General features: G+C 39.5%; 1 protein-coding gene across 10 annotated transcripts in view; it reads left to right on the top strand.

Annotated features, from left to right (window-relative positions):
• The window catches only part of MPDZ (multiple PDZ domain crumbs cell polarity complex component), a 157406-nt gene that overhangs the window by 68861 nt on the left and 64920 nt on the right, over positions 1-23625 (top strand). For 7 of the 10 annotated variants that reach the window (XM_063455138.1, XM_063455146.1, XM_063455145.1 and 4 more), the window contains exons 19-24: positions 487-603; positions 4501-4653; positions 9746-10087; positions 11746-11866; positions 12692-12890; positions 14226-14267. In XM_063455138.1, coding sequence (XP_063311208.1) covers positions 487-603; positions 4501-4653; positions 9746-10087; positions 11746-11866; positions 12692-12890; positions 14226-14267 — 974 coding nt within the window. The remainder of the gene's footprint in view (positions 1-486; positions 604-4500; positions 4654-9745; positions 10088-11745; positions 11867-12691; positions 12891-14225; positions 14268-23625) is intronic. The other 3 variants (XM_063455147.1, XM_063455139.1, XM_063455143.1) reach the window with 2 other exon arrangements.

The raw sequence follows: 23625 nt of genomic DNA, 5'->3' as shown, positions 1-23625 counted from the left end.
GTGATTGGCTGAGATAATCAATTCTGATTAATTTAGCCAAGAATGCAGATGGGGGACAGAGTTAGCACCAGCAGACCTGTACATCTCTGGAAATAAGGTGAGTTTTGACTACATTTAAGGGGGGCGAGGGCCGGAGGTCTAGTGTTTATAACACTATAGGGTCAGGACGTTTGTGTACCTTATCTTATAGTGCTCATTTAATATTATTAATTTAAGTAAAAAAGGTAAGACTATTTCAAAGTAAAGTAGATTTAAGGTATGTTGATTTTGTTGGATAACTTGTAAATATTTTTGAATGCCCTAAGACAAGTTACACACTGCTTATCTTTTAAGCACTCAACTGCTTAGCAATGCTGCCATGTAGAGGTTTATTGAGTGTAGCTGATATTGTTGCTGTGAAGCCTTGCTTACCTCTCCACTTGCTTGCATTCTCCATCTGTGCTGTTGTTTAATGCAGTCCAACTGGGACCTCATTGTTTTCTGCAGCTGTCACCAGAAGAGGGCTATATTTCTACTAAGGACGACTCTCTTTTCTACACTGCCCAATCATATGATGAGGATGTACCCACTGATGCTCCCCTTTTCCATGCTGAGCTAGCTCTGGTTAGTGCCAGGAAATTCCTAAAACTCTTGTAGACAAAAATGGTTTAATGGCTGTTTTTTGTTTTTGTCTTGTTTTTTACTGCTACTATTAAAATATGTTTAATTCCGTATGATTTGAATCTTCCACGACACGTGACAAAACAAGATAATCTATTTATGTCAATGATTCTCCAACTATAGTTATCATATTAATGCTGAACATTGATGCCAATTGGATTTCTATTAACCACAAGCAGTGATCACAACTGTTTGTTGGATTTGTATTTCAGCTATAGAGTGATTATTCAGAGCTGGCATTGACACTCATGTATCTCACTATATTAAAACGTGTTTCCACAGATAATATAAATCATAATTATGAAAGATGCTGTTTGGCTTGACTTTGTTGTGTATATACATATTTTTTTTTCTTATTCTAATCCTGTTCTCTATTTTTTTTTTAATTTCACTTCAAAATTGTGTTTTCCATTTTCTGTTGTATAAGTGTATGGACTATTTAGTTATGGGCTTTTCTTTCTTTGAACATCAGAATGAAGCCTTGGCTGCACATTTCGCAACTTGATTGAAGGATGGGGTCAGCCATCAGTCAGGTTACGAGAGGTGACTGGAGAAAAAACACACAGACTGAAAAAGGAACCTTTGCATACACTTTGACCACACATGCATATTGTTTAATGCATATAAATACTCATTTGAAAAAATATGCATTTACTAAAAATGTGTTCAAATATTTTGTAAATCGTAAAAAAACAAAAACAAACTACATTTAATTTGCTGCTGGTTTCCACATCTACTGGTTTCCACAGCTAATGCAAATGCATTCTTTTTTTGTTCAGAACATATGCACCTTGTTAATGCTGGACATTGTCCAATGATATGCCTCTAGAAGCACTGAGGACAAAGCTCCCACATGGATTCTGGTTTATTTGAGATCACACTTTAGGATTCTATTGGTTCAAGTGTCATTTTTAAGTACTGTATATACTCGAGTATAAGCCGAGTTTTTCAGCACATTTTTTGTGCTGAAAAACCCCAACTCGGCTTATACTCGAGTCAATAGTCTGTATTATGGCAATTTGCATTGCCATAATACAGACTGGGGCTGTGGGGGCTGCAGAGAGCGTTACTTACCTGTCCTGCAGCTCCTGTCAGCTCTCTCCTCCTCCGCGCCGTCCGTTCAGCACCTCGGTCAGCTCCCAGTGTACTCGCGAGACTTACAGTGTGAGCTGATAGTGGAGCTGACCGGACCGGCGCGGAGGAGGAGGGATCTGACAGGAGCTGCAGGAAAGGTAAGTAACATCTCTGCCAGCCCCCCTCCCCCCCCCCCCCCCACTGGAACTGCCAATGCCACTGGACCACCAGGGAAGGAGAGCCTCCCTCCCTGCCATGTGTCAAGCAGGGAGGGGGGACGAAAAAAATAAATATAATACTAATAAAATAAAAAATTAATTAAATTAAATAAATAATAATAAAATAATAATAAAAAAAAATCTGAAAATAATTTAAAAAATAATAACATTGCCCACCCCCACCAAAGCTCTGCAACACACACACAAACACACACTGCACACATACACACACACTGCATTCATACACACACACTGCACTCATACACACACACTGCACTCATACACACACACTGCACTCATACACACACACTGCACTCATATACACACACTGCATTCATACACACACACTGCATTCATACACACACACTGCATTCATACACACACACTGCATTCATACACACACACTGCACTCATACACACACACTGCACTCATACACACACTGCACTCATATACACACACTGCACTCATACACACACACTGCACTCATACACACACACTGCACTCATACACACACACTGCATTCATACACACACACTGCATTCATACACACACACTGCATTCATACACACACACTGCAATCACACACACACTGCATTCACACACACACTGCATTCACACACACACTGCATTCACACACACACTGCATTCATACACACACTGCATTCATACACACACTGCATTCATACACACACTGCATTCATACACACACTGCACTCATACACACACTGCATTCATACACACACTGCATTCATACACACACTGCACTCATACACACACACTGCATTCAAACACACACTGCACTCATACACACACACACTGCACTCATACACGCACACACTGCACTCATACACACACACACTGCACTCATACACACACACTGCACTCATACACACACACACTGCACTCATACACACACACACTGCACTCATACACTCACACACTGCACTCATACACACACACACTGCACTCATACACACACACACTGCACTCATACACACACACACGGCACTCATACACACACACACGGCACTCATACACACACACACGGCACTCATACACACACACGGCACTCATACACACACACACTGCACTCATACACACACACACTGCACTCATACACACACACACTGCACTCATACGCACACACTGCATTCATTATACACACACTGTAAATAAATATTCAATTAATATATATTTTTTAGGATCTAATTTTATTTAGAAATTTACCAGTAGCTGCTGCATTTCCCACCCTAGTCTGTTCCAGCATATCCCACAAGTGCTCAAACGGATTGAGATCTGGGGAAATTTGGAGGCCAAGGCAATGCCTTCAACTCTTTGTTATGTTTGCCAAATCATATCGGAACAATTTTTGTAGGTGTGGCAAGGTGCATTATCCTGCTAAAAGAGGCCACTACCATGAGGTAACACCATAAAGGTGTGTATGTGGTCTGCAACAACCTCTAGGTGTGTGGGATGTGTCAAAGTAAAAAAAGTTCATCAATTTGAGCTGCAGTTTTTCTTCTGTGTGATCGGGCAAGCCTTCACTCCCCACGTGCATCAATGAGCCTTGCGTGCCCATGACCCTGACATCGGTTGTTCTTCCTTGCACCACTTTGGTAGATACTATAAACCACATACACCCCACAAGACTTCCCATTTTGGAAATGCTCTGATCTAGCTGTCACTCAGATCCTTTCACATGCTCATTTTCCATGCTTTCAACATATGAAATTCAAGGACGGACTGTTCTCTTGCTGCCGAATATGAACCACCTGTTGACAGGTGCCATTGTAACAATATAAACGTTATTCATTTCACCTGTCATTGGTTTTAATTTTGTAGCTGATAAGTGTATCTATTAACTGCCACCAGCTTAAGCACCAATTTCTTTGAGCATGATATGAGATCCAGTTATCGAATATACCTTCTTGCTCTCAATTTGATGGGTGACAGTGACCCCCTCCCCTCCCCCCCCCCCCACCCTTCCCAGCACCTAGGAATGTCTTAGGTGAAGAATCAGAACTGATGTATGTTTTATTATGAGGGAGTTAGAGAGTTAAGGTATCTAAAGCATCGTATGCTTTGACAATCTATGTGTAACTGACCCAGTGTCTAAGGCATCTGTGGTTAGTATTTTATTTATGTTGACACAAAAATATATTGTCAGCCAGGAAGAAAGTATTCCAGCTGGCTGGCTGATTGGTGACCCTACACAGAGAAGAAAAAAAATATTTCTGCAAAGAAACCTTTAAAAAAAAGAAACAAAAAAAAAAAAACAACAGTTGCAAGGACAAGGTCTTTGCAGCATAGCAACTTCAGATATATCCTTTAAGCACCACACATTCTAATAGTACTTTAGAGGTATTACAGAATAAAGCCCAAACAATTGGATGGTCCATACTTTTGCACAGAGAGAAGCTAAAAGATGTGAACTTATTTAGCAAAATTTCTTATGAACTAAAAGACAGATCTGATATTAATAATTTTATAAATACTTTTTATTGTCTCCATGAATCATTTGCTTATTGACTTTTCCTACTTTTGCAGGTGGAAACGTCAGAAACTGACCTAATGGGTGATTCTGCCATGGAATCCAGATTTCATCTAGAAGATAATTCTTTTCAGGTTTCTATGTTAGCTCTACATGGAAGTGCTTGTAATAAAGATCTTAGTGACGAGCTATCTGTGTCCACTCCCCAGGTGAGCAAGTGGCACTTTTCCATGTAATAACAATGGATAATTCAAGTTCAAAGCAGAACACTTTTTGCTAAGAAAAGACTTGCCTTTAATGTTAGGTGATAAGACAGAAATGTAAAAAACTGTTTACTTCAGTGGAGCTAAACTCAAGAGGCAATTGACCAGAGCACTTGCCTTGCAAACACTTCTCCCTGAGCTGCACTGGGAAGTCTTTGAATAGACAGCCACATAAAGTCTGAGCTGGGAAGAAGAGGAGGACTTGGAAAGGCTCTATGCAAGAGATCTAAAGCTTTTGCAAGCTGTTTTTAGATATACCCCCAATGGAAAACGCACAATTAAGTTCATGCATGTTTGTATAAGGGTATATCTATTAAAAAAATGATTTTCTTTTGTTATTTATTTTGTATTAGGGCAGTTGATTGTCCCTTTAAATTTAGTATTTACTGAAATCAATCGGCATATATTGTTTTCACTTTGAATTACTTATTCCCTTTCATAGGGTACAGGGCAATGGCTAAGCTTTTGCTGCCAGGACAGTGCCATTTTGTTTTCTTTTTAATCAAACCTCTCAAAGCGGTTTTACAGAAAAAACTAATGGCACTCAAAGACCTTTTACATCTTAAAGGAACACTATAGTGTTAGGAATACAAACTTGTATTTCTAACCCTACAGTTTTTATTTGGTCTCCGTGGGGAATCTCCTCCTCCTTGGCAAAGATCAACGAGATCGAGTATCTCAGACAATCGAATGCTGTCCTGTAGGAAAGCATTTGGAGGCCAGTTCACATGCATGGTATAATGCCACACTTCACCAGCCAGTTGTCCAGCGGGAGTGCCTCTAGTTAACAGCCACTAGAGGTATTTAAACCCTGCAATGTAAACATTTCCGTTCTTGCAGTCACCTGGTACTGTCCTTTCATTTAGTGTTAAACCATTTTTAATGTAAAATGAGATTTCCCATTTACAGTGGGCTGCTGTGATTTGATTGACAGCATCAGCTGATCGCTTTCAGCATATCATAGTGTCCATTACTGGTATGAATTGGTATGGCGAGAACAAAGTCTCTGCCTTAGCTATACCGCCTGTAGGAGCCAGGCTATGGGAAGCCAGGAACCCTCAGTCAGTGTTATACTCCTAGTAAACAATGTAACACTGAATGACCGTGCCAGAGATCTACAGGCACTATAACCTATTCAATAAGATGAATTGGTTTTTGCACCTACCATGTCCCTTGAAAGACCTGTCAATGTATGATAACTAAGAAAGCAACATCAAAGACTAGTTATTAATTAGTGAGCACATAAGACACAGCCAGATATTTCAGATGATGATATATACTAGGGATGTGTTTAGCTAGTAGAATTACTCTTTAAGAAATGTTGATGTAGTAAAAAAGTAGAGTTAGCACTTTTTCATCAATAAATGTGTAAGGTGAAATAAAAACTTTTTATAATGAATAGCCTGAGGCTGAAAGCAGTAAAATGTTGAGCTTGTCCCTTGTGCCTTAAGTCTGTAAGATAGATCAATTCCTGGTGGTTGATGTAAGATAAAAAATACAAAACAAACAAAACACTGTTAAATATTTAGTTGATAATCACCAAGTTTCCGCAGCCACATCCAAAGCTAATATCAAAACTCGCAGGAGAGCCTGTGAAAAATGTGCAGGAAATATAAAATCTTTAATCAAAAGACCAGTAGTTAGTGAAGTCTCGGTATAAGAAGTAACAATTTATTGCATGAAATATAAAAAATAAAAACATATCACAGGATAACACTGTTAATTTTGGCACTATTGTTTATGCGCTGTCAAAGAAGCGCAAAAAACATTCTATGACCACTTCTGGCCCTCCTCTGAAACCTCCTTTATCTCTTCCATCTGTGGTTCAGTATCTAGATTGAGCATACTCCTATCTATAACAAACACCTATGAGCGTTCCACATGGAGCTGAGACACAACCAGGGAATCGAAATGCAAAATATTCAAAGTGTATAACAAATGTTCTAATGCCACCATCTGGTTTCTTTATTCCTTTTTTTTCAGTGCATTACATTGTTACTTTTTATACTGAGACATACATTTTAAATCCTTATTATTGGTATGCCATTTTTGTTTTTTTCACTAAACAGTGGGCTTTAATCATATACCTTTTGCACATGTTTTAACATACCTTTGTTAGTGTTTTGGTTGCTGGGATATAAGAGGCACTGGTGCCAACACAAAAAAATAATTTGTTTTGATTGTTTGTAAAAATAATACAGGTTTCCCTCTGAGACATAAGCAAGGACAAGGTCAAAGGATTATGATTGTTCCTGCTGTCAAAACCCCATAGTGTAGACTGGTGTTAATGCCACTTTGCACGTGATGAGTCAGCCTATAGCAGCTACTTGACATTGACAAAGAACTCTGACATAGTCCTTTCAGCTTGGCAGTTAAAAGTAGAGAACTCCATTGCTCATTCTCACCATGCAGAGGATTTGAAGAAACAGAAGGATGGCCAGCTAATCTAAACAAAGTCTTTGCTCTAGTCTAGGGCATTTGATTTTGATGTGAACGTTTAAAGAATATGTAGTTAGGGTCTGTATGTTTATAGTATTTAAAATGAACTTAAACAAGTTATTCCACCAATATATATATGTATATATATATATATATATATATATTTATATATTTATTTATTTAAACAAAAATATATATAATGTTAGTATTGAGTTTAAAAATGAATATGAACTCATTTGCATTACTCGAGATCTCTTATCACTGAATCTTTTTTTTTTTTTGACTATTTGTAATTTTCTGCAAGCAAATGCTCAAAATGATAATATTTTTTATTTTCATTTGGGAGAAAGTAGTTGATAGAATAAAACAAAAGTGTGTTGTTGTTTTTTACTCAAACAAATAGCTATAAATAGTAAAACCAGATAAACTAATCATTTTACAGTGCTCTCTCTTTTTTCCAGAGCTATATATACACTGATCAGCCACAACATTAAAAGCACTAACCGTTGAAGTGAATAACATGGATTATATCATTACAATGGCACCTGTGAAGTGGTGGGATATATTAGGCAGCATGTGAACAGTCAGTGCTTGAATTTCATATGTTGGAAGCAGAAAAAAAATACTTTGTGACTTTGACAAGGACCAAATAGTGATGGGTAGAAAACTGGGTCAGAGCATCTCCAAAACAGCAAGTCTTTTGGGGTGTTCCTAGTATGCAGTGGTTAGTACCTACTAAAATTGATGCAATAAAGGACAACCATTGAATCGAGTTCTAGGTTATGGGCACCCAAGGCTTATTGATGCATGTGGGGAGCAAAGGCTAGCCCGTATGGACCGATAAAACAGAAGAGATCCTGTAACCTAAATTTCTGAAAATCTTCCTACTGGCCATGAGAGAAAGGTGTTGAAACACACTGTGCATCACAGTTTGCTGCATATAGGGTCTGAGTGCAGATGTTGACCTCTGTCCACCACCAAAAGCGCCTTCATTGTGGACATTGGGCCACAATTTGTATGTTAGAACTAGACCATGGAGCAGTGGAAGAAGGTGACCTGGTCTGAGGAATCATGTTTTCTTTTGGAATAGATGGCTTGGTGCGTGTTTGTCATTTTCCTGGGGAATAGATTGCAGCAGGATACACTGTGGGAAGAAGGCATGCCAGCGGAGGTAGTGGTATGCTTTGTGCAATTTTCTGCTGGGAAATATTGATTCTAACATTAATGTGGATGATACTTTGACACATACCAACTACCTAGAGATTGTTGCAGACCACGTGCACCTTTTCATGGCAATGGTGTTCCTGCATGGCAATAACTGCTTTCAGTAGGATAACGCGCCCTGCCACACTGCAAACTTTGTTCAGGAATGGTTTGAGGAAAAGGAGTTTCCCTGGCCTCCAAATTCCCCAGATCTCAATCCAATTGAGTATCTATGGGATATGCTGGGAGAACAAATCTGATTCATGGAGGCCCCACCTCGTAACTTGCAGGACTTAAAGCATCTGCTGCTAATGTCTTGGTGCCAGATACTGCAGGACACGTTCAGAGCCCATGCCTCGATGCATCAGAGAAGTTTTGGCAGTACGAGGGACACCTTTTTTTTTTAATGTTGTGGCTGATCAGTGTATAGCATAAGTAACAGTACTTAATATTACACATTGCAGTTTTTAAAAAGACCATGGTAATTTGCTACTTTATAATAAAAGTTACACTCCATGTACCATATCCAGCGTGCTGTAGTAATTATGGTTCCAGTAAGGACCTGGCACCTCCCCATTTGCAAAAACTTTTTTTGAGCCAAGCACAGCAGTGTAGGGCATAACTCATTGTTAAAGAGGATCAGCTGATTTCCTTCAAGTCAGTGAGCTAAGCCCTCCACTGCCGTGCTTGGCTTAGACAAACAGCTGAAGCTCTCAGCCGATGATCCAGCTATGCACTAGACTAGTGCAGGTTTATGTTGCCACCTAAACTGTTTAAGTACTTGGGAAACGCCAGGTCACTCTTGGCATCTATAACCATTACACCAAGCTCTTGTTGTTATGGTGCTTGGAGTGTTCTTTTAAAGTGACAGTACAGGCACCTAGATCACTTAGCCTCAATGTGATTGCGGTATGGCAATGTATTCATTGAAGGGTTTAGGTGTCTCTGGTGGCTCTAAAGGCACTTCCATCACATGGATGCGGAGCTGCGTTTTGCACGCATTTACATCTGTCTCCCAATTCTACCTATGCTGCAGGAAACAGAACAGAATACAACAAGGTCAATAAATATAGCCTCCAATAGGGTAGTTTTGATTGACTAAGTTCATCAGCTAAAGAGGCATGTCAGTAGGACCAAGACCAGTATTGCAAGTGAGAAAAGTTAAGTAAAAGTACTTTTTTTTTTGTTTGTTTCTCGTTCCCTGCAGGAGGTGCCAACGAATCTAAACTGCCACCAGGGCACTGCAGTGTTTTGAATATACATTTGTATTCCTAATGTTAAAGTATTCCTTTTATCTTGAGGGTATTTTATTAGATCAGTAATATGACTTTTATTTTTTCTAAATAAAGTATGTACACAAGTTTGCTTTATTAATTATGTTGCATAACTCTTCTAGAGTGGATCAGAAGCAACAATTGGAGAGGACTCCTTCCACTCAATATCAGAATTAAATGCAGAAAAGTTCAACTTTCACAAACAGTTGCCTGCAGAGGAACTTTGGGCAACTTCAACTCCTGTGTTGGATTTTAAAATGCCTTCCATGGATTTCTACAAGCAAAATCACAGCCAGGATGAGATTGGGCCAGTGGAAAATCCTAGCTGTGTTTCTGCTGAGCTTCCTAAAAGTTTGGATATAGGAATGTATGAAGAGCAAAATGAATGTGCAGCTTCATCCTGGGTGAAACGGAAGACTGATTTTGTGGAAACAACTGAAAAGTATCCTAGTTCTTTCTTAAAGGTAAAGTACATCTGGTGTACAGTTTGTTTTTACATTAATGTGACGGGATAACGGTGTCTCATTTGTAGACGTGTGTAGATGATCTCTTGAGTTCCACATCTCAGTTTTAATCAGAGAAGCTAATAAATAATGCATGCTTCAGGCAGTGTTGGTTGATTAAATTTTCCCCAATATCTCCCTAAAGTATACTTTTTGTAAATTGTATTTTTTTTAAATGAGACTAGTGGTGAATATAAGTTAATAAATGCTTTAAAAACTTGTGCATTTTTGTCTGGGACCGTATGTGTTTGGGGTAGCTGTTTGAAGTGTGCTGTGTGTATGGGGCAATGCCTGAAGCCTTTGTGCATTGTGTTTATGGCAAAGCTATGTTTCATGACTGTGTGTGTATGATGAATATCTTCATCTGGTGACTGTGACAGGGTGAGTAAAGGGGTACCAGTGGCAGGAAGAGTATGACAGGGCAAAGGGGGTAAATGGGACTGGGTGTGGGGGTGTTGAGACAGAGAAGGAAGGGGGAGTGTGACAGGGCAAGTGGAGGTAAGCATGTCAGGTCAATTGTGGCATGGTAGGAGGGACATGTGTGACAGGATTGGAGGGGTAAGAATGGCATAGTTGGGAGGGGTGAGTAACACAGGGTTGGGACAGGGTGAATGGGACAGCGTGACACGATTAGAGGCATTAATGTGGCAGGGTTGGGGGAGAGTGAGAGAAGGGGAGTGTGACAGAATTAGGGAGGGCAGGTGAGTTTGGAGTAGGTGAGATTAACAGGATTAGGAGTGGTTAATGAGTTTGTGAGTGTAGATGTGTGGATGGGAGGGTGTGACAGTGTGTGGGAGTATGGTGTGGAAGGGCAGTGATACTGTGTGGGACAGTGGTGTGATACTGTAAGGGAAGGGGGGTGAGACTGTGTGTGGGGGGGGAGGGGGAGGTGTGATAGTGTTTAGGAGTTGGGTGATACTGAGTGGGAGGGTGTCATGGGTTAGCAGGGTCACCACTTCTCTAATCCTCCGCTGGCCCTGGATTCAGCTACGGCATACAGTGATTATAGCCCTCTGGAACCTTGTAAACTTTCCCAATATAGTGGACAAGACCAGTCGTATTGGGTAAAACAAAAGAGCTGTTTATTTCAGGGAAAACCTCATATATTTATTACCCTACACTTCATCCAGAACAATGCAAACCACTCCCTGGTGTCTTGGTGTCGAAGACATAATGGGTCAAGACATGATAACTTACATTGGTTTTATGAAACATTGGTCATGTCAAACTAACCTAATTGTATTCTTCAAAGAAGTAAGTAGAAGTATAGATCAGGGTGTTGCAGTAGATGTGATAAGTGGTTTGTGTTCAAACTAAAAGAAATGAGTCTAGATGAAAATTCTTGTTCTTGGGTAAAAAAGTGGGTAAAACAATATTTAATATTGATGCTTTATTGATAAAGGAGGACATATCTTGCAGTCCATAGAACACAAACCACCCTCTTTTCTGTTTTTAATCCAGACCTTGCCAATGCAGTTTTAATTTGCAGTTTATTTATCCAGCTTTCCTTTTATCATGGCTGCAGCCAATGTGTGCTTAAGCAAATTTAGCAGTTTACATGTTAAACAAAATGGTTTTATTGAGATTAAATCAAGCGTCTCTATCATTTTCTCTCATAGGTTGATGGATATTCTTCTGGAAAACAGTATTTGGAAAAAAGTAAGGATTGTGCTTCCAAAGCTTTAATTAAAAACAGACTTGAGAAAACCATTACTGTAACCAGAGGCAACTGCAGTCTAGGTAAAACAACATTATAAGCATTTTTTTTATTAGACAGTGTTCCAGTTTTGTATTTGTGATGAACAATGGTGGGTATGTGCAGTAGAAATCTATTGTTGTAGGCTGCCCATAGCAATACAACCATTACTGACAAATATAAGAGTTATCAGAACGTTGACATTGAAAGCGAATCAGAATATATTTTATTTCCTCATCTGCTTGTTTGCTAAAATACTTACCTTTTCTGCAAAATTAGTGTTAGTGCATATAAGCAAAAACTGCAATAATCTGATCTGCCATTTAGAATATTTAGATCTGTCTCTAGAGGCACAATCTGTATTGTTCAACAATACAACCTGCAGCTTTTCTTGGTAGTAGCATTCAAGCAATGTAGGATAATTGTATTATCACTGATCCTAAGGCTTAACACAGTGGGTTTGTGTTTTACTAAATAGCCATGATCTGTATGTAAAGGGGTTAAATGAACTGTAATGATAAGTTACTGAATAGAAGATTACAAAGAATGTTGGCACTTGCAGAAAATTATCGTAGCGTTGTCTTAGCTAAAATACTTAATCTAATCATTTAATATTCACCAGCATTTTGTGTCTTTAAACCTTTATTCTAATGGCTTAAATATGTAAACAAAAAGCTTAATGGCTAAATATATATTGATTTAAAATTGCTCCCAAATTGACAGCTATGAAAGTGTCAAAGCTCATTTTCAAATTACATGGTAAGTGTTAAGGCTATGAGGTACATGCAAATGTTCGATATTTGAAGCAAATAAAGAGGATATTCTAGCTATGATAACCCATGCTCATATGTTTTGCTGAACTGAAATAGGTATGACTGTGAGTGCCAGTAAAGATGGCTTGGGAATGATTGTCCGCAGTGTAATTAATGGAGGCGCCATTAGCCATGATGGCCGAATCAACGTGGGAGATTGCATCTTGTCCATTAATAATGAGTCCGCTGCAAACTTAACCAATACGCAAGCACGGGCAATGTTAAGAAGACATTCCTTGCTTGGACCTGATATAAGGTAGGCCTTTCAAATCCAATATGGGTACTGTTTTCTTGGTATAAGATATTATTATGTAATGAAGCATTTCTAATACTGGACTTTTTTTGTGTTGCAGAAGAGCCTAGGCATTAATAAAAGAACCATTTTTTTTATTGGTTCTTTTTCTTCAGACATTAAAAGTAGGCTACAAAACCTGGTGACATCCTTTAAAATCTGGAGTTTAAAACTCACAAATTAAGTATTACTAATGTTATTTATAGTTGCCAATGCAACATATTTATGGTGCAAACCGAACCACATAAGGTGCGCTTATTTTAAAAAAAAAAATAGAAGTGTGACTTATTTAAAACAGTAAAAAGTTTTTAAACACATGTCAATAGAGTGTTCCATGCTAATATCGTCACCACAACACTTGATGATTTAAAGATTTTCTTTTCAGCAGTAGGTATGTTTGAATTCAGGAATCTTTAATGCTTTACACTGGACTGTTTATTAATTTATTATAAAAAAAAAAATGTGTTTAGGATATTTTAGAAATTGCTTTGTAAAATTGCTGTATCGTATCTTTACATACATTATCAAGTTTTTCTTCAGCCATTTTTGTAACCTTTTTTGTACTTTTTTTTTTTTTTTTTTTAAATCGCTTCACTTTATCTGACTGGAAAAAAGTCTCACAAAACTATGTTGCCAAATATGAGTTGTTAAAGCAGCCATTTTGTGAAAACAGAATGTACAGTGAGGTTTCCAAGATGAACATATTGGCTTTTTTTGTAAAACTGCAGGTTGTTTTGTTTTGTTCCTTTTTTTTTTCTTTTTTTTCTTTATTAAAAGGAAGTTTTACAAGCTTTGAAACAGCTGGCTAGGATTGCTGGTTTGGGTTGTTTTGCTCCGAGAACCAGCTGTGAGGCTACTCACAGAATGCGTGCCATCCCACTTCACACTCCACCTTGCCAGGAGTTTCTGCTTTTTGCACTGTAATAAGCGCCAGAACTTTGCATTCAGCAGCAGCTGCTTCAAACATCTGTTAGATAATTATCAGTTTAGAAATGGAATTCACCTGCCCTCACCTAAAGAATAAATTCTCGATCAAGGCAGACAAGACGGATGGCAGGAACATTTTTTTCCACCCCTTCTTGTTCGTTATCATGGCTATAGACACAGAGAAAGAGCAGATGCTTTCTGGGGAGGTGTGGATGAAAGGAGAGTTGTGATTTGAAGGGGGGAAAAAGCAGACACCAAAAATTTGCACATACTTTTAACTACATATGTATGCCTCACACACGCAATGCAAGGCTTTGACATTTTGTTAACACTATTGTAAAAAGATACTGCATCGTATGCTTCCCATTCTAGATCTTCTCCAGCACCCGCTGATGATCAGGCCCCCTTTTATGTGTGAGTATCGGTGATTCAAAGGCTCAGCATGGCTTGCTGTCTGCAACACGTCTGTTCGAACATTTAATTCATTTATTTTTCATTTTCATAGATTGATCCAGAAACAGACTTTTTTCTTTTTTCTTGTTTCTTATTTTGATATTAACCAGCATGCACATGTTTCACTCTCTAATTTGTTCTTTAACCTTTCTGTATCTGGATCAGAACTCACTATGTATTTTTACAATTTATATATTATTTTTTTTACTTCGTCTCCTAGTTTTTTTTCTCATTCATATTGATAAGCAGGATAATCTTCTGTAAATGAATATTGATTGTGAATACATCATCCATTGTTCACTGCTTTTATTAATACTTCCACAGAATGGCATGGCTGCACTTGCATTTTTCTTTCTTTCTTTCTTTCTTTCTTTCGTTCCTGTTTTTCCTTTTTTCCTTTGTGTATTTGTGTGTATGTGTGCCTTGGCACGTCTACAACTGAACCTGTTCTCTGCATGTAGAGCTGTTTGCACTTTATAAAGAATGTTTCCTTCTTTACCTACACCCCATCACACTCAATCTTATTAAAGAAAGCACACGTTGCTTTCCATCATGTAATTTTGTAAAATCCACTTCTGTAAGACCTGTGTTTGATTGTAAGAATGTTATTTTCACAAACATCCCAAATTTAGTTCCTCAGTGGTTCCCAAACATACCCTCAAGCTCCAGTCAAAATTTAGGTTTTACTGAGATCTCATTAGAACGGAAATAAATTATCCCACAATGCTGCACTGTCTGGTGGTTTGGGAATCATTGTGATCATTACATCATACTTTTGATACGTATTGTCCACTTTTTTTAATGTTGCCATTGGATTTGTGCAGTATTACATGTTAAATATAAAGAGCAAGCTATGAGTTTTTGTGTTGTTAAAAGTATTGGTGCTTAAATGCATTATTTAATGGGATGTCCTGAATTATTTTCTTTTTTCCTTTGGAGATTGTTTTTTTTTTTTTTTTTTTTTTTTTTAGCAGCAGAGCTTGCTATAAAGTAATCTTTTGCAGACAAAGTTATCACTTTATACATAGAATGTGATAGGAATTTGCACCATCTACAGCTAAAAATAAAGAAAAGGTTTATGAAGTAATTTTAGGCAATGAAGTGGAGATTACGATGCATTTAAGAGAAGTGTTAATCCCTTAAGGACTAATGATGATCTGTGTTGTCATAACAATCTATTTTCTAAGGATCCTATTTCAAACGTCGTGTAGGCATATATAGATCAGCCAAAGCCAAATAACTGGAACATTGTATTTTGCTATACGTGATTATGACGACAGCGTTTGTCCTTAAGGGGTTACGATTTGTGATGTGAAAAGAAAACACTTTTCATAAAACAGCAATATTTTTACTATTGCAGCCCATTTCAGTTCTAGCAGTAGATGAATAAGAAGCTGTGCATGATCAACATTGGCATTTATCATATAGAAAGAGAGTTTTAATTTTTTCTGGAGGTCCCCAAACTAATTTGGAAAATTACATAATAAATGTACCTGCATTCAGTCACAAGAGAGACCTCATGGGGTGTATAAAACAATAAAAATTTAATTACAGTAAGCTCTAGTTAAACAATTTATCGATACAATAACAATCTCCTAACCAATGTGATGTCCTAGAGTTAGTGCTTTCCTTCTGTATTTTTTTTTTTCTTCTTTAATGATTTGTATTCATATCATGCTAATTCTTATTGTCACATAGTTTAAGTTCATTTTACAATTATAGATTCTTATAACTTTTGTCAACCCAGTTGATGTAGACCATTCTCCGTAATGATCAGTCAGGAGATCATATGTCCACCTATATATCGCATATGGCAAAATCCTGTTGCAGTGATGGATGTAACATTTGATAGGCTAGTTGTGGAATATGTTTCCCATGCTACTGAGCCAATTGGTTATTGTATGCTCTAATCCAAATAGTCAATAAAAACAGTCCTAGCAGACTTTCTCAAATACGGGCTATTTATCACTGTAGGCTCAATAAAATTGTATGGGTCGAACATGAACTTCGGACAGGCTTGTTTCAAACAAAACCAATTTACGAACACACAAAACGTGCATCAAAACATAGCAAAAAGTAACTACAGAATAACTGCATTGCTTTGCTTTTACAGTTTGTTTAATATAATTTTATTTAGCAAAATTCAGTTGGAAAAAAAAATATTTTCCTCCCCTTCTTGAATAGACAACACATTTTGTATTGAAAGCAAAATCTTGATCATGCATTCATGAGTTGTTTATCTGACTCCTACTCATTGGATGTCAGTCAAAAAACCCAGGTGCCAGGCAGTGTATCAAATTCATTTTAGCTGTGATATCGTCATGTTTATTGGCTAATTCCCAAAGCACTTGTGTTGGTAGCCACCAGCTGTGATGCTTGATTAAGGTGCTGGTGGGCTACATGATATTTTTATCTTCCTTGATTCAATTTAGCACATAATATGAAATCAAATGAAAATTACGTATATTCTTCTGTCAGAGCTGTAATCTTCAGGTCTTTATTTCCAGGAACCTATAATACAGTTTTTAACTCATCCAGTGGCAAGTCTTATGTAAAACAAATTGAAAAACATACAAGCAAGGGGAAAAAATGGGAATCTTTAGCTTTGCATAAAAATCCAATTGCAGTTGAAATCACATTTAAATACCAGAACCACTCTGTTTACCAAGGGATATAAAATGTGCTTTTTTTTCTGTAGCCATGACCTTATAGTGAAGGTTGGCCAGTTATTGTCTTATCAGTCTGTTTCACCTTTTTTATGAATTTTTAATCTGTTCCCTAGTGTTGGCGAATCTGCCAAAAACCAGAACAGAAGATAGAAAGTTACTCATATGTAGTGTTTATTTTTATAAAAGAGATTGACTAATGTACAATTGTGATATTTTGACAGCACATGCAGTGTAATCCTTAAACTTATTGTAAACCTGTGCTTACTTCCTGGAAGTACTTTCAGACTTGTAAGGAGATGACAATTTAAATACCCTAAAGTCCTGGTGGATCTTCCATGTCTACATATTGTAGAGTTTGCAGAGCACCTTGTTGATGTACAACCAAGGCATACAGTTATGTCTGGAAATATTTGGGCACTTACACAAGGCTGTTTACCAAAATAAAATAAAGTCACAATTAAAAAAAATGAATATAGGCTTAAAGGAACACTATAGTCACCAAAACAACTACAGCATATTGTATTTGTTCTAGTGAGTATACTTTATTCATTACATTACATTGCATTACAGCCTAGGGATACTTCCACTTGTCACTCCTCAGATGTCTACTATAGGTGCTTCCTGGGGCTGTGCAGCACTTCCATTCAGTATCTCCACCTTCTGCGTTAATTCAATGCATCTCTATGAGGAGATGCTGATTGGCCAGGGCTGTATTTGGCTTGTGCTGGCTCTGCCCCTGATCTGCCTCCCTGAAAATCTTAGCCAATCCAATGCTTTCCTAAAGGAAAGCATTGTGATTGGCTCAGATCATAACCTCTGATGATGTCAGCCAAACAGGCAGATCAGAGCCAGCAGCAGCAGACTGGAGTCAAGGCAATATTTTACTATATTTAGGGAAGCGAGGGGGCAGGGAGCTTGATAGTGTTTTTAACACTATAGGGTCAGGAATACATATTTGTGTTCCTGAACCTATAGTGTTTCTTTATACTGCAGTCTCTCATCTTTAATTTGAAAGTGTTCACATGCAAACTGGAGGCAGGGTTTAGAATTACAGCTCTTTAATATGTAGCCTCTTCTTTTTCAAGGGATCAAAAGTAATTGGACAATTGACTGAATAGCTATTTCATGGACAGGTGTGGGCTATTCCTTTATTTCTTCATCAACGGAGCAGGTAAAAGGTATGGAGTTGATTCCAGGTGTGGCATTCACATTTGGAAGCTGTTGCTGTGAACCCACAACATGTCCAACATGCTGTGAACCCACAACATGAGCTCCTAATGCAAGTGAAACAGGCAATCCTTTAAAAAACTAAACAAAATCAAGCTGAAAGATAGCAGGGACATTAGGAGTGGCCAAATCCATAGTTCTTTACATTCTGAGAAAAACTAGTTAACTTATGAGCTCTGCAACACAAAAAGCCTGAACGTCAACGGAAAACAGTGGTGGATGATAATGGGATCCTTTGCATTGTAAGAAAAACCCCTTCACAACATCCAGCCAAGTGAAGAACACTCCAGGTAGGCATATCATTACCCAAGTCTACTATAAAGACAAGACATCACAAGAGAAAATAAGGAGGGTTCCCCACAAAGTGCAAAAAACAATTCATAAACCTTAAGAAAAGAAAGACCACAGTAGACATTTTGTAAAAACATCTAAAGAAAAAAGCCAGCCCAGTTCTGGAACGGCATTCTTTGAACAGATTGAAAAGATCAATCTGTACCAGAATGATAGGAAGAAAAAAGTATTGAACAGGCTTGGAACGGCTCATGATCCGACGCATACCACAACATCAATAAAACACAGTGTAGGCACTGCGATGGCATGGCACTGGGTCACTAGTGTTTGTCACAAACTGTGTCTCCAAAAGACTATATTTATCCCTGTTGCATTTGTTGTTTCAGCCCACTTGCTTGCCTGATATTTTCCGGTCCTCATGCAGAGGATCGCCCTACCTGCTCCTACTGGAGCTATAATCACTGTCCGCTTGGCAGACCGCAACTGCAGAGACCAGAGAACTAAGAGTCCAGGCTAGTAGCTGCTTAAAGAGCGCTCTCTCCACCGGAGAGACGCAAGCCCTAGCAGACCCTCTGGAGCTATGAGTCGTCTTCACAGCCACAGAGTCCAGCTGGCCACCTGGAAGTCCGCGCCGACCAATATGAGAAGGGCCTCCCATTTAAACTGGTTCACCCCCTTTTTCCTGATAGGCTGGCACAAGTAAAGGGCTCAACTCTGAACACCTCCCCTCCCTGAGCACTGATTGGTCACTGCATGGCTTAGGCGACCAATAGGAGAAGGAGCCACAATGCAAACTGGGTTCGCATGCTTTTTCCTGATAGACCGACGTAACTTAAATGGCTTAGCTTGGAACCTCTCCCCTCCATGATCGCTGATTGGTCACTGCATTGTTTAGGCACAAAGGTTGAATTTACCGGCCTAAACCAAATGATTCTTTTGGGTATGTACAGAGCCTCAAGCCCAGACTTTGTACGACAATTTCTCTGGCTCTGTACATCCAATAGCTCTGCTATTTGCAGGGATCATAGCTGGGATCAAGAGCTATTTGGGGTTATTTTATGTCTTTGCTATGTTTTGGGGTGTTTTTATGCTTTGTCTTTTTTGCACAGTTGTGTTGTGGGTGTGCTGTGGGAGCGTTCCAGGGTGGGTTTGACTGTGTCCATGGTACCTGGTCCCAGGGTTGTACCCTTCATCAAGTCTCGGCTGATGTTTGGGTAGCTAAGAGCTCTGATCTGATCACGGTTTCACTTGGGATTTGTGGAGACTTATAACAAAAGTACTCAGTCAGAGTATAGGGGATCTGTTACAGTGTTTATTGATGATGTGACAGAAGATAGACACCACAGAATAAATTCTAAAGTGTATAAGGATATATTATCTGCTCAGATTCAGCCAAATTCAACTAAGTTGATTTGACAGCGCTTAACTGTAGAGATGGACAATGACCCAAAAAATACTGCAAAAGCAACCCAGGAAATTTGTACGGCAAAGAAGGGGAATATTCTGGACTGGCTAAGTCAATCACCTGATCTTAGTCAAATCGAGCATACATTTCACTTGCTGAAGACAAAATATTAGGCAAAAAGACCCACGAACAAACAACAACTAGCTGATGATAAATGGGAACTTACATGAGGTCTGGCATCTAAGGATGCCTTCAGTTGTTAAGTGTCTGGCTTTTTTTATGGAAGTCTTTCCTGTTCTCATACAAGAGATTCTGGTAGAGTGAGGGCGGAGCCTAGCGTCTGAAGCGAACGGTCGCATGGACGTGGAGCTCCGGACAGACGAGCATAATAAACCCTATCACCGACACCCCAAGCCCTGTCAAACCTCTCCCGGGACGATCCCGAGACCCCACGGGCAGAAAATCTAAAAAAGCGAGACCCGACAGGGCATGCATATCGGAGAGTTATGGAGGCAGGCGCACGATGCTGCAGGAGCCAAGATGGCGTCCCTGCACGGCGGCTGCTCAGATTTTACTGACGGATCATCGGATAAGGACAGGGGAGACCCCATGGGGTCCATGCCGACCCAGTCGCTAACCCAGGCACAGCCATCCACAAAGTCTCACACCCCTGTGACCATGGAGGCGATCGGAGCACTTATGGCCGACCATCATAAGAAAATTGCAGATGATGTGGCCCTGCTCAGAGAGGACATTAAAGGCATCACCAACAGGCTGGGAGCAGTAGAAGCCTCCTCCACCGGCCACACCAACCAGATTGCAGTCCTCCAAGAAGCGATCCGAGACCTGCAACAAAAAGCTCGGCAACATGAACAGCAACTTGCCGCCCACGAAAATAGAAATCGTCAGAATAATATAAAGCTAAGGGGGGTAGCCGACACCGTTCTAGAGACCGAACTCCCACATTTTATTAGGAGATTACTTACAGAGCTACTTAACCCAAAAGCAGCAAAAGCAACCACCTTGGAAGGAATATTCCGCATACCGCGACCAGCAAAGGCCCCACCAACTGCGACAGGGGACCTAATCCTCCAATTTCGGTCACTCAAGGACAAAAAAGCAGTCCTAGAAACCGTCAGAGGACAGCCCACGTATCCCTTCGAGGGAATTAACCTCTCATTTTACGCAGATCTGTCAGGAGGGACACATGAGCCCATAAACAGCTCTCCTGTGCCTCCATCAAATCCGCTACCACTGGGGACCAGGTCGCACCCTCACTATTGAAGCAGGAGGCAACAAACATACTCTTCACGACATGCAAGAGGCCACTGGGACGCTGAGTCTACTTGGCCTCCCCACGGACTCACTGGCTCCGAAGACACGACCTGCTGGCCAAACGCGCCCGCAAGGAAGATACTCAGCCGATGCACCGGAATTTGTACCCCGGAGAACAACCACGGACCCATATGCCAAGGCCACCACTTGAACCAGGACATACCCTACAGGACTTGCAAAAAGAACTGTACAATGCTATACATATCCCCTGCCAGCCAGAGAGCCCAGGTACGCTTACAACTCCAAGTTCCCATACGCCTAGGCAGAAAACGGGACCTGGGCACCATGAGGGGATGCCAAACCGGACAACTGGACTAACGAAGCTGAACTACATCGGCACATTTTAGGGTTGTGGTTTTTGTTTTGTTGTTTTGCGTTGTTTTGTTTGTTCTATTTTCTTTTTTCCTTCCTCATTTTCTGTTACTTCGGTGGGCTTGAGCTCACATACCTGAACAGCCAGCCTTGGTTAATTTAATTTCTAGTTGATGACATAGCTCAGGCACATACACCAAAATTTTCACCCCCCACTCACGAGCACTTTAAACCCACCTTGACATCTCACGTAAGCCATTGGCACCAGAAAACTGTCACCGCACAGACTCTCGTCACGGAGGAACGCCAGGCCTGCTGCAGACTCCCCAATCATACGCATACGCATAGGCCCTAATCTCACATGCAGGCCATTAAAGCCACACATAATAGCCTTTACATGTTAACTGCCGCTTGATGCCTATAAATATTAGCCCACTCCAAACACAAGGTATATAAGCCTAGACTATACAATAGGGCATTTCTAAGAATACACACTCACTGTATTATAGGTTCACTTGTGCACAACTTTTGATGCCTTTGACATGCCTCCACCGACACTTGAAACGTAGCACGAAATGCTACTTACCGCTACTTTAGAGGCTACCTACTGCATGACCGAGCATTGTTATGTTACCTAACTTGCTTTAACTAACCTCTTTTCCTCACTAAACCCAAAATGGGCTACTAAACGTAATACAATGTCTTACTTTGTTTTGGTCCGTGTCTGTGACCCTTACATTTACTACTAGGGTAGACACAGCATACTGTATTATATAATGGCCGCGCAGCCCAACCAGGTTATTAATGCGCTGTAATCTGAAGTTCCACGGCTGTCATAATATATTGAAATAAACAGCAACAGTTCAAGCATAGTTAATGTAACCAGTAGCTGGACTGACTACTCACCATAGCCATGCTAGCATTTTATGATAAAGAAGCAACGTTTCAACTCAATCTATAGCACTAATCTCCCATTGTTTCATATTGTCACGTTTGACTTAACCTTGTACCACACTTTTTCCGATAAGCTAAACTGAAATATTACTTGATAAGCAACAATTATACATAAAAATGTGCAATAACCTCTAATGCCTGACTACTGTAAAACGATAAGGAGTCTTGGGATTTTTATAAATGATATTAATTGTAGGAGATAGTGCGGTGTCCATAGGGGCTATCATTACGTCATCACCAAATAAACCCATGACATTGATACAGATGAGGTTAAGAAATAACCGTTGATAATTGAATCAAAACACCAAGTAATAGAGAAGGAGGGACAGCTGACAACCTTGTTTATAGCTTTTAGAAATTTTAGAGAGGTGTTGAACTAAAATCAGACTAAGTAGTACCCTACTGCATGCTTAATGACTTCAAGGTGGAGAAGCAGGGAGGAGCAAGAGGATCAAATGGAAATTTTAAAAATGGGGATGTTCAAAGATGACTGTCCTGCCCCTATTAAGGGGAAACCATAGGCACTTCATCTCAATGAAGTGGTCTAGGTGCAGTTTACCTGTACCCTTAACCCTGCAATGTAAAATATGAAGTTAATTTAGTTATTTAAATAATAATGCGGGGGGACAGCAATGATATAAAAATAGTAAACTGGAGGCAGCTGGTGGGGCTATTAAATTGATAATAGTAAGCCGAGGGGATGGGGCACCACCTAATTTCCCATATCCAAGGCAGTAGATGGGGGGGCTCTAGTTAAATATAAAAGACGGGTGGGGTGGCCATGTAATTGTTTCGGAAGCACATTTATCACAGCCTATGTCCAGGACTGATGCAATGATTCTTGCCGCCCTCGGCAACAATCCATTTTGCCGCCCCCTTATAAATGCAAGTACATTCTCTGAGGTTTATTCACTAAATTCTAAATTGCAGTGAAGATACATACACACTTCCCCATACATGCACACGTACTGCCTAATGCATACATCAGTAGACACATACTGCCCAATACATATATCCATACACACATACTGCTTAATATTTATATCCATGCACATAAACTGCAACATTTTCATATTTTGGTAGTGCTCGTTTTAAATATCCTGGTCAGGTTGAGTAGTATTTTGAG

The sequence above is a fragment of the Pelobates fuscus genome, chromosome 5, assembly GCF_036172605.1.
Source record: "Pelobates fuscus isolate aPelFus1 chromosome 5, aPelFus1.pri, whole genome shotgun sequence".
NCBI lineage: Eukaryota > Metazoa > Chordata > Amphibia > Anura > Pelobatidae > Pelobates > Pelobates fuscus.
Note: the sequence above shows the minus strand (reverse complement) of the source record. Positions and strands in the feature narration are given on the sequence as shown.